The sequence below is a fragment of the Camelus ferus genome, chromosome 14 (genome assembly GCF_009834535.1).
Source record: "Camelus ferus isolate YT-003-E chromosome 14, BCGSAC_Cfer_1.0, whole genome shotgun sequence".
In the NCBI taxonomy this organism is placed as follows: Eukaryota; Metazoa; Chordata; class Mammalia; order Artiodactyla; family Camelidae; genus Camelus; species Camelus ferus.
Window position 1 is genome coordinate 39,025,389 of NC_045709.1, and position 12,484 is coordinate 39,037,872.

Sequence of the window (12,484 nt, forward strand, 5' to 3'; positions counted from 1 at the left end):
CCTGAAGCGTTCTGATGATGGAAACAATATTTTAAGTGATTGAAAACAATTAGCAATAAACTAATTGAGTCCTTTTCAAAGCGTCATTATTGAGTACTTCAGAAAATCTGAGTGTTTGAGAGGAAATAGCTTATTGACTTCTACCTTTTAATGAGAAAAAAACACTCCAGACATCATTTCATTGATAAGATGTTCCTGGACAAACAGAGGGTAAAAGGCAAATCTAAGATTTTTAAAAATAATATTCTGGCCCTTCTATATATATATATATTTTTTTTGCCAGCCCTGTGTCTTGTGACCAAAGAAATGTTTAAACCCTCCATTTGCACAGTAAACAAAAAGAAATGTCATGATTCTGTGATAGGTGAAAAATGGGTGTTTTTTTTTTTTTCTTTCTCATTTTCGATAGCTGGTTTATTTTAGAGGCTGATGTGTTTGAATGGAATTTACACATGTGGGAGAGTGAAGACTGGTACTGAAAAAAATGTTCATGTTTACATTTTTTCTTTTCATTGTGCTTTTGCACTAATAGGCAATTTGATAATTATATAATTAGAATTATACAGTTGATTGTATCTGTGTATATTTTAAAATCCTTGTTTGGAGACCTAAATTACCTCTGGATGATTTTTATGCTAACATCATGATTCTTCACTACTGTTCTGGAACTACTATATTTTGGAACTAGGAATGCTTACAGTTTATTTAGAGACATTCTACTTGCCCATCTGACTCTACTCTGAGTAGGTGTGTGGCACTGAAAAAAATCACATAATATTTCTAGCCTCAGTCTCCTCATTGGTAAAAGGGAAGTGATGATATTATTGAGGGGATTAAAGGAGATTGTACACAGAAGTGTTTATCATGGTGTGTATGCAGAGTGAAAGCCAGGTAAGTCTTAGCTCAGATTGTTAACTGATTCTTCCCCAATACATACACGCAAAACGCGGGACTGTTTCATGATTCCCTCATATAAAAATAACTCAGAAGTTCAAGAAAATTCTTTTGTTTAAATGAGTCCAGTATAAGATCTGTGAGTGATATTTTAAAATACATGTATTTTTACTTGAAAGTTATCCTGTAAGTTATCTTGGAAAGCAGACACACATTCGCACAATTTTACTGTTGTTAGACTTTACTGACAGAAAACTCTTCAGAAGCAAATTCTGAGCCATATTCAAAAAAAAAAAAAAAAAAAACAAGCCCCTCAGCGTTATCGTTTTTATTTAACTAAAAATTGAGCCCATCCTTGAGGGGTGGGGAAGGTCAAATGAGTTGCTTTATCTCATTTGAAAGAGTTCTGCAAATTATAACGAGCTACGCAGATGTAAAGTGCTGCCAGGGGTGGAGTATTAAAGAATAAACCAGCTCTTCAAGAGTCTGAGGCATTAAAAAAGAATATTCTCGAAGAAACTCTGAAAGCCCTCAAGTGTTTTGAACTCTAGCTGCACCATTATCACACACACACACACACACACACACACACACACACACACAGTCCAAAGTGCCTATGTGGAGGTAAACAACACAACACCCATTTGCATGCGTAAAATTTAGTTGATAAAACAATATTCATTCATACTGTTGATTCTGTTACTACTCGTACCTTTTAACCATTGCTTGCCATGTCTAAAATTATCTTCTATCAACTATTTTTATCCGGGTACATCTTAGACTGCCGAAGCACGTTCTTCAGTTTGTCTTTCTGATTCCTCCAAGATTGGGTCAGAAGTGTCGCCATGGCAAGCCAGCCATGACTTGGGCTGTGGTGCCAGAAATGATGGACTTAGTGTTGCTTGTTTCAGAGTACTTTAAATAAAAAGCTGAGACTGGCATTAAAATTTAAAAAAGTAGTATGTTAAAGTTTAGTTTTTGGAGCACGGTGGTGCAAATGAGCTATAAGCCAAGCAGATCGTGAAGTCCATGTTCAAGTGGGATGGAAGCCTGGGAAATGACATCCAGAACTGGCAGGCAGAACACCACTTCCACCTCTGAGGCACATTTGAACAGACAGTGAAATCTGATTTGGCATTAAAAAATATTGTGGCTTACGTTGACCATTGTCGGATCATTTGGATAATTGAGAACCCGAGAGAAGATAGGATTTGATCATATACAATTTCCTCCTTTGGACAAATTGATTTCATCTCACAAATATTTGCTGTCAACGGAGTCCCCCCTTCAGTTGTTTTTCAGAGGTTGTTTCAAATCCTTTAATTTTTTTAAAGTTCAGCACTTTACTTTTCTGCTCTGTCACATTGTATTAATTATGATTTCTGGCTCTCGACTGGATGTGATACTTCTTAATAAAAGCTGACTTATCTCTTCCTCCTTAAGTGTGGTGATAGACATACCTGCTCAGTATCTGCTGAGGCATCTTATCACAGCTGGGAAATCAGGGGCTGTGGGTTAAAGCTCTGCTAACGTGAGAAAAGGGAAGGAGCTAAAACAATGCATGCCGCATTTTCTGAGTTACTATGTGCTGTTAGATATTCATAGGAACCTTGGAAATATATAGTCAATTGTTCAGTATCAAGTTTAAAAAATAGCAAACAATATTTTGAAAATGGATGAATATATCATTTTTTTTCCAGTAGACATTGATCAGTATTCTTTAAAGTTTTCCACCAAATGATTAACAGCTTTATTAGGATATTCCCTTAGCAGGTGTGTGCTATGCAATATAGCTAAATCCATTAGGCAAAGGGAGAGGAGAGAACAGAGCCACAATACCAAAGATGCATTTTTGTATATAATGGGATACAAATCAGATGCTATCAAAATACTCAGCTTTAGTCAGTGGCTAATTTACAGTGGATAAAAATTATCAAGCTTCTTTAATGAAATTACATGAAATGTTCCCCAGCAATCTACTCTATAACTTACAGGCTTTCAGTGACTTCTTTCTATAGCTTGCAAAAATGGAAGAATCTCTTGAAAATGCATGCGTACGACTTGCCATTGTTTGCTTTGATTGATGTAATGAAATTCGAATTCCAATATTTTAGGAAACACTATGCACTGTTTTCATTGTCCTGCAAATACACCTTCAATTTAAAACATCTTTCTTTTAGCAGGGAAGAGGTTGGGATGGAGGGTAATAAAATTACAGATATACTACATCCTTCTTACTCAGAGTCACTTTATGCTCTTCACATTTGCAGGTTTAAGATGTTAGGATTTAAGAACGTTTAAGTTAGAGTCAAAGAAGGCATGTTTTCAGTCTATCATTTGAACGTTGAGTTTTCAATACTTTGTGTGAACATTCCAACTTGGCTTCAGAGAAGTTAGGGTGACATACCTTTTTGTAAATATAATTGTTATGGTCAGAAAGGTCTCTTGTCCCACTCAGAGGAAGAGAGGAGATAAATCAAGACTCCAACCAGATGTATGTATCAGGGCAGAAGAGTTCAGTTACCAAAGCCCAGGAAGTAACATCAGTGCGCCCATCAGAGTCAATGCCATCGTTTCGGTTGCCGCTGTACATCCTGCTCCAGCTGTGTCTAAGGTACCACCACCGTCTGTTTGATGGATTTGCTTTACATCACTGAGGTTCATCTCCTCTGGCATCCCTGTAGAGAGGCAGATAATACACAGAATCATGGATGACCACCTCACTGTGATACGTCTAGAACAGCTCTTTAACCCAAAGTGCGGACACCATTGTTTTTTTCTTTTTGTGTTGTATTCTCCATGTGCTACCTAATTCTGCATGATTGACGTGACAGGACAGAGATACTTCTGTTCCTCGTTAACTGGAAAGGACAGGACCTTGAGTGGGAGTGCTCAGAAATATTACAAGAACAAAATGAAATGAGCTTCCCAGCTTTTTAAAGCATTTGAAATATTTCCCTAATGTCATCAAAGTAAGGAAATTTAATTAAAATGTCCTGAGGGATAGCATTATTGCTTGTCCCAGAGATGTAACAATTGCAGGAACTGTGTGAAATCCTTTCTCGTGAAAATAAAGCCACGTAAGGAGAGATAATTCAGTAGGACAGTTTTAAAAAGTAGAATTTATACAGATCTTATTTTGTATTAGGCTAACCTGTGCATAGGATCCTTCATGAAATATGTCAAAGGACAATAGTAACAAATATTCAATGGTACCTTTTAGACACAGGCAGAGCCGTGGGGAGAGGGGTGTAGAGATCTGTCAATAGATCCAGTAATTTGTTAGTAGGATGGACTGGGCATTGAAGTTAAGGATGAAGTGTTTGGTTAAACAAACAAACAAAAAAAAAATTGGGCAAAGTTAGAGACCAAAATCGTCACTTCCTGGTTATTACTTCTGTGTGTTGTAAAACCTGGTAAACTGACGAAGAGACCAGCTCCCAAATTATTGGGGATGAAATAATGATTTTCTTAAAGAAGCTGATCTCACTATGATATACCTAGGGGATCACAGATTTATCACTTACTCTCTAGTGCCACCCATGAACAGAGACGGTGAGGCTGTCTGAAATATCTCGTGGCATGCCACCATCAGTCACAATTAACAAGTTTAAATTTAACGCTACTACAGCCACAAATATTGACATCGCAATTACAGTGAGACTGAAAAAAAAGCTTCATGTAAGGAAAAGTCAATATTTATGTAATCAGGTCAATACATGCATATAATTCAGAAGGTAAGCTCTGCTGCATTCAGGGAGGAGAGCATTACAACGAGGCTCAGTTCTGCTGACCTGACATATTGATTTCACAGTCTGAGCTCCTGTGTTATTATTCATTGTTTGGGTACTTGTTTTGCCCTTCTGTGTCATTAGGGAAGATGCATAACTAGGAATTCTTTTTTTTTTTTTTTTTTTTTTTATTGGGACTGGAGTTGAGTGTGAATATTTTAGTCATGGTTTTATACTTCTTGTTATGCCAGCGTGTAACAAGGAGCTATGAGGACTCAAGGCAATTAATTAAATTTTTTTCCCAAGATAACTACATAAATTTGAGCTTTAAGGGATTTATTTTTTCTTTTTTAAGCATTGTGAGAAGCGCCTGGATTGGATTCATAAATAACTTTTTCTCCTGCCTTCCTGAGCTGGTAGTCTTCTTCTTCACTCATGAGCCAGGCACTGGTCTGAGTTCCGGGTAGCACCATGTTGAGGACAATATGAAAACAGTAAGATGTTAAAACTTACGCCTGCAAGTCAGGCAATGCCAGGAGGGGTCGCATCTCTAATGGGATGCCATTTTAACACCGGAGGTAGAGATGTCGCTAACAAACACGATGGTTCTAAGGATGATGGTCCCTTGAGACACAAATTAAATTAAAAGAATTAAAGAGCCCTTGAAGAGCCCGGAAGTCAGGGCTGTAGTTTCAGGTGAGATCACAACCTGGCCTCAATGTCTGCTGAGAAATCTTAGCCTGCCGAGAAGGCCAGTCCCACAATCATTTGATGCAGTGATTGTTTTCTTCAAGGGACTTCAATAACTAAGCTTGTAAATTTTACCAAAGTTCAACCCAAGACCCATAAAAGAAAAATAGATTTACAGATTTCTCACATTAATAAATTAATTTTAAATAAGCTTTTCTATGCATAATAGCAACACAAAGATGACAATGAATTCATATTTCTGCCTGGGTGGTGTGCAGTCTGGTGGGGGAAGACAGCTAGCCATTTTATTACAAAAATAAATGTAATATTAAAAGATTAGTAGGGAATTGGGTTAAGAAAATTAAGAGCATTCACTTATTAAAAAGATTCAAAAAATAGGTATCTATTGGAAAAATGTGTTTTGATATAATTTTATACACATACTTTCGTGATCTTTAAGGATCTTTGAACTCTGATAATCTACGGCTCCTTTCTTTGAGGGTATGGAGTCCAACATTAATTTCTGTGTTCACCTGGTAAGCATTTAGTTATAATTAGGTGAATGAATAAGGTGATGAATTTAATCCAGGAGAGAGAATGACAAAATTATAAAAATACATTCTCCAATTCAACTTGAGTGGTGCCCCCCAGTTTTATTGATATATAATTGACATGTAACAGTGTGTAAATTTAATGTGTACAACATGTCAATTTGATACACTCACATATTGTAAAACGATTACCACGATAGTCTTAGCTAATGTCTCCATCATTCTACATAATTACCATTTCTTTTTTGTGGTGAGAAGATTTAAGATCTACTCAATTAGCAGCTCTCAAGCATGTAATTATTTGCTATCATTGCCATGCTCTTCATTAGATATCCAGAACTCATCTTACAGCTGGAAGTTTGTACCTTGGTAGCCACCAAGCTACTGTTTCTATGAGCTTTCTAAGGTGACACATATAAGATAATGCAGTATTTTTCTTTCTTTGACTTATTTCACTTAGCATAAGCCCTTAAGTTTCATAGAAGTTATAGCAAATGGCAGGGTTTTCTTTTTTTCTCATGGCTGAAAAATAATCCATTGTTTTATATATAACACATCATCTTTATCCGTTCATCCGTTGACAACTGTTAGACTGTTTCCATATCTTGGCTATTGTGACTAATGTTGCAATAAACATGGGAGTCCAGATTTCTCTTCAAGATCCTGTTTTCATTTCCTTTGGGTATATACCCAGAGGTGGAATTACTAGATCGTATCGTAGAGATCACTGAAAGTGATCTCTGTGATTTTCTATTTGACTTTTAGAGAGTCTGACTAATAAATAGGGCTGTTCTATAGGAAACCCCTTCCATTCTCTGTGGGACAAGGGTGAGGGATTTACTTACAGCCCCTTTGGTTGACCCTTTATGGTGATGAGTAGTCTTCCTTTTTAACAAATTATATAAAAATAATGAAGTACTTCTAATTTCTCATAATTTAAACAATGCATTAAAACATTAATGGGATTTTCTGACTATAAACTGAAATATACTTAAAAGTAGTATGATTTTTTGTGATATTTCAGCTCTGTGTAATATTGGGGATTGTTATTCATTTGTGTTACTGCATCAAATGAATTATTGGTTATTTTCCAATAATTAATGATAAATAGATTTTATTTTGGCGGATAGAGTTTGTAGCAAAGGAAATACTGTTTGGATCTTCTGCCAGTTCCTGGTGCTGTTTTTAATTCCATAATGTCATCCAAGTCTTTCCCTCAGTTTGTTTTACTGATTTTTGAAGACTTCAGGGAGGCAACATATATCTCATTAAAAAAATGCCAAATTATTTTAAGCAATTTTATAATATTACTGTTGTGAGCTCTTTTAAACTGTAATCGTGAAATTTCCTCTAGAGATAATTTTTAAATAGAAACTTTAAAATGCCATTCTTTTGCAATTGGTAGTAAAAACCCTATATTAAAAATATGTCTATTAAATATACTAGTTTTCAGTCACATACAGAACTTAGTTACAAGAATTTACAGGTATTGGAACAATTGTAATCAGTGATCCTGGAAATTATTTTTAAAGAGTATAAGAATGATCAAATATGGCTAGTTAATGAAATTATCAAGTATTTATATATATCTTAATTTAGTGATAATAGAGGGTTAAAACACTATTAAAACTTAAGATAATAATAAAATGATACCTACACCTAAGACACATGGTAGTAATGTTCAGTGGTACCAAAAATAGAACATTTTTAATGTGCACAAGGAAAGAACAGGTTGCTTTTAACAGAACAAAGTATTAGGTTAATTTTTAAGAGCAATAATAGAAGCTAAAATAAAAAAAAATTACTCTAATTATGAAGGAATGTAGCATTATATACAGAGTTAAACTATGTGGAAGAAGTAATGGTATATATAAAATTATTTTAATGGAGAGTCAGTGTTTTCAATACTCCCCAAACTACTCTAAAAGCATTATTAAAAAAATACGTAAAAATACAAGATATGGAGGCCAAGGGAAGGAGTGGGATGAAAGTTATACAGTGTTCAAAGTAACTGGAAAACATCTAGGTTACCGTATATAAATGTGTTGGTTATGAAAACAGCAACAAAATGATTAATTTAGGGGGTTAAAAAAGATTAACCCCCTAAATTAAAATAATTAAGTAATTAAAATACTTGAAAACAATTGTTAAAACATTCTAAAGTATTTGGGAAGAAGTGAGAAATATTAATTAGCTCTAGACAACTGTGGCAAGACACAACTTTGGCATGACAACTGTGTATTTTAATGCAAAAATTCAAGCTTAACAACTTAAAAAATCAATATGGAATATATGTGTTCCTAACCATTAAGACAAAAAGGATTAATAAAATCTAAAGGATGTCAGGAAAGAATAAACACACGAACAAAAATGCCTGACAAATTGAAAGTGCAAAATCAGATGTTAGAACCACATGCAAATAATTTAGTAATCTCTAAATGAAATGAACTGAATCATATCAGAAAAGAAACATTCAGTTTGGATTTCAAAAGAAACCTAGCAGCATAGCAAAAATGATACAAAAAGGGTGAGAGCAAATGCTGGGAAAAACATTTCAAGCAAATAATAACCAAAAGAATGCTGATGTCATTATATTAATAAAAGATAAAATGGATTCTGAACATTAAAAAGGATAAGGAAGGTCTTTACGTAATAACAAGAGAAATAATTTAACATGTAAATATACCAATTCTGAGCCTAAGTTATCTTAGCGTATTCTCAAAATGAATCAGTATTAATAAAGGAAAATAATTGGGTAAAATAACAAAGCAAAATGGACATATACAAGTCAATGGGGGATTTTAAACCCACTATCTCATTAACTGATAGCTCAAGCAGAAAGCACATTCTCTAGTCCAGCTTTTAACACTAAGAGTGGCTGATATTTTTATTCTTATCCGTCTGACATGTGTGGTATATTTAATTGGATCTAACCTTCAGAGGGGACGACAGGAGCATTACTTATCACACTAGCTCCAAATACAAACTTTCACAAGCTTGTCTAATAAACAAATATAGCTAGCTAGCAAGCCAGATAGATAGGGTCATGCAGTTAATGACTAGTGGATATAGTGTGTAAACATTCTTTTAAAGCATACTTAAGATATTTCCAAAAGGGCTCACATATCAGAGGATCAACAACTAACAAGGAATTTTTACACAAGGAGTATGAATTCTTTGACTATAACACAGTAGAATTAAAAGTCAAAACTAAAGAAGAACATGATCCCCAGCACACCTTATCTAAGGACGTAAAACAAGACCTAAATCAACAGGAGATTTTCAAGTTCACAGATGAGAAGATTTAAGTTTCTATGGTGTCTCTTTCACTGTATTCTGAAATCCCATCATGCTGTCTCTAGGTGTGGGTCTACTGGATCCACTGTGCTGGGCATTCAGTGACTGTCTGAAAACTCATGTCCATCTGGGGAATGGACTGACCTCTTTGTACAACTGGGGAAACGTTCTTGACGTCTTAATTGATGATTTCCTGTCTACCAGTTTCTCTGTTGTGTCTGTTCCATTATTTGAGTGTTCAGTTTCTGGAAGACGTCCTCTGATTTCCTCTTCTAGTTTCCATCATTTTACTCTGGTTTCTAACAGATTCCTAAACTTACGTCTTTTTGTTGAGGTTCTCATCCTTGCATTCAGATTTTAGGTTTGTTAACTTGTTTTATTTTTCGTGCAAATATCCCTTTTGTTTTTGTTTGTTTTCTTAGACTTTATTAAGATACTAATTACACTATTTTTTTCAAAAATTTTTTTCTCTCTGCACAACCTTGTCTTATACAAATTATGTTTTTACTGTTTGTAAATATGACTTTTTTCACGTTACCCACTTAGATTAGTGGTAACCCCTGATTGTATTTAAGAGTAGAGAGGGAAAATTTGGTTAGAACTCTGAGTGTGTAAATGGGGCTCAGTAATTAATAGACAAATGTGGTCGTGTTCCCATGTCTGTTGAGGAAGCTTACACATGTCAGTAAGATAGGTTACGTCAGGCTGAAAAAACAAATGGGACCAAAATATCAGTAGCAATGTCTACTGCCAGTCCATGTAGCTCTCTATATTGTAACTTAGCATCTCACCTTCATGTTTACACATCCTTCCACCATGGCATTAGGCATCACTCATCCATTTACATTCTGGTTCCCAAATATTGTTATCATTACCTCATCTGTTTCCTCTGCTCTCAGTAAATTTAGGTTTTTGTTTAAAAAAAATTCTTATACTGTATTTTAGTTGGGTGGCAGGAGGGAATAAAATTAAATGTGTTTGATTGATCTACCATCTTGAAGGCGACTTTGAACATTTCCAGCATCTGGCCACTGAATCTCCACTTTGACTGTCCGAGTAGGTCTAGGTCTCTTCAGCCCCTTCACACTGGTGTAGTCCAGGCTGGTATCTATTCTGGTTGGTCAGTGTTCCTGTTGCTAACTATGTATGTATGTACGTATGTATGTATGTATATATTGAAGTATAGTCAGCTTACAATGTTGTGTCAGTTTCTGGTGCTAATTATTTTTAATGATCATCCCTGGTATGGTGATTATTTTCATTACAAATACTGAGCAGTGTTCCATTTTGCCAGGAAACTTACCAGTGAAACATGTCTGTTCCCTCCCCACTAATAATAGCACAAGACATGCTATTGTCTTATGGACACTAGAGGACTGAAGGCAGGTGGTTTTGCCTTTGCATTGCCTAATGTAGGGTGCATCTGCTGTATGATCTTACAAAGCTTGCTTAGTGTGGCAGAGGAAGGCCTAGCTAGCTCTAGCGCTATGGGAGTAATTGGAAAATTGAGGCTTGCCATAATTTGGGCCCTTTAAATATTTTATTTAGACTTTTTTGTTGTTGTTGTTGGACCCATAATACATATCTTTAAGATACTGGGCTGGGCATTGATTAAATAGATGACATTTTCACTTACTAGTATTTGCTGAAAATTAGCTACAGCGAGTAAAATGCGAACACTGATGAGGGGACAATTTTTCTCCCAATGAAAGGTGAAAGTTAACTTCGGACAAAACTTAACCTGATTCACTTCAGTAAGTGAGAAATATTAAGTAGCTAATCTTTAAAAATTGTCAAAATGTCTAAGAATGTTGTACAAGCCAGATTGTGAAGCTTATTGTATTTATTAAATGGAAATGAATTATCTTGGCTTGCATCTCTGATTCATCATGTGTATTAGAAATCAATGTTCTTAACTTAGTATTTCAAGCTCTAAATATTTTGAGTAAGTTGTTTTTTAGAAGAAGTGCTTTTGGCCTAAGGGATAGCGAAACAAAATATAAGGAAATAGCCATTGTCTTCATCCTTGAGGAGAATAACGATATTCATGGGATAACCAGACAACACAGCCCACGTGAGGACATCCAAGGGTATGGGGCTGGCTCTCGGCTTGCCCTTGTGGTGGTCTCAGTTGGAGGTTTGTGTTCAGGTGGGACGATGTAACCTTTCGAGATAGATTATTTGCTCTACCTTGGGTTGACAAGGCATTATGAAAATAACAGGTGTGTGTGTGAGGAGGGAACACTCTTATATTGAAAGCAGGGGGATTATGCGGATGTTGAAAATTACAAGATCACCTCCCTGACCCAGTATGGAAATTCATCCTTTCTTGCCTTATATCTGCTGGAATTAATAACATCCATATGCTCTCCTTCTCAAACCCACAGTTCATTGTTGCCCTGGTATCTGATTCCATGTGACATATTATAATAAATTGCATAGTTTTCCAACTACTGCAAGTTTTCTGGCATCAACCTGTCTAACAACAATCATGTCAGTTCTTTCTGTCCTTGTCCCCATCCATTGTCCAATTATAAACACTGCTTAGGTGTGCCTATGTTTTCTTGAAATCATCACTCATCTTAAGATTGTTCAGACATACATATACATATATATATACATCTTTTATCACTGATAGTTGGGTTTATATATTGATCTCATTTACTTAATTTTAAGTCCCTCAAATTCATGATCATATTTGTTTTCTATTTCTTGGGCTCATAAGTAGCTATTCACTGTATCGTATACTTGCGAGAAGATTTTTGGATATATGACTTATGTGGAATGTTTGATATGTAAATAAGCACTTAGCTCTTTTTAATTTGTTTAAATTGGAGCTACCCAGACTTCTAGAATTCATGCTAGAAAGCAGTGAAGCAGAGTGGAGAGAAGCTGGGGTCAAGCCCCAGAAATCTTAGAAAATTCACATTGTCACTGAGATTCAGTTTCTACATCTGTAATATTTACATGGTGATAAGGCCTTCTCCCAGGATAGATGTGAAAATTAAATGAAATTGTAAATATGAAAAACACTGTAAATTTTTTTACCTAGACAAAAATAAGATTATTATTTGAATATTAGGGGCTGAGGCAGGCAAAGTGAGTTGACCAGCAGAGGTGCCTTGAGAGCAGATGATAGAGCCAGAAATAGGACATCCACCTCCTGACTCCCTGGACCTACCTGGTCAGGGGACTGGCCACCTTAGACCAAATTACCTGAACTGTTAAAAAGCTAGTCAGATTTTGTACAATGTAGATGGGAGCACAAATTTACAGAGAATCATCTCTATCATCAAATAATTGTTATTATATAGATGATTC

General features: G+C 35.4%; 1 protein-coding gene across 1 annotated transcript in view; it reads right to left on the reverse strand.

The window, feature by feature from the left end:
- Positions 1-2,613: 2,613 nt before the first annotated feature.
- The window catches only part of GPC5 (glypican 5), a 1,150,604-nt gene continuing 1,140,733 nt past the window's right edge, over positions 2,614-12,484 (reverse strand). Inside the window, exon 8 of the mRNA XM_032496786.1 lies at positions 2,614-3,572. Coding sequence (XP_032352677.1) covers positions 3,415-3,572 — 158 coding nt within the window. The 3' untranslated portion in view covers positions 2,614-3,414. The remainder of the gene's footprint in view (positions 3,573-12,484) is intronic.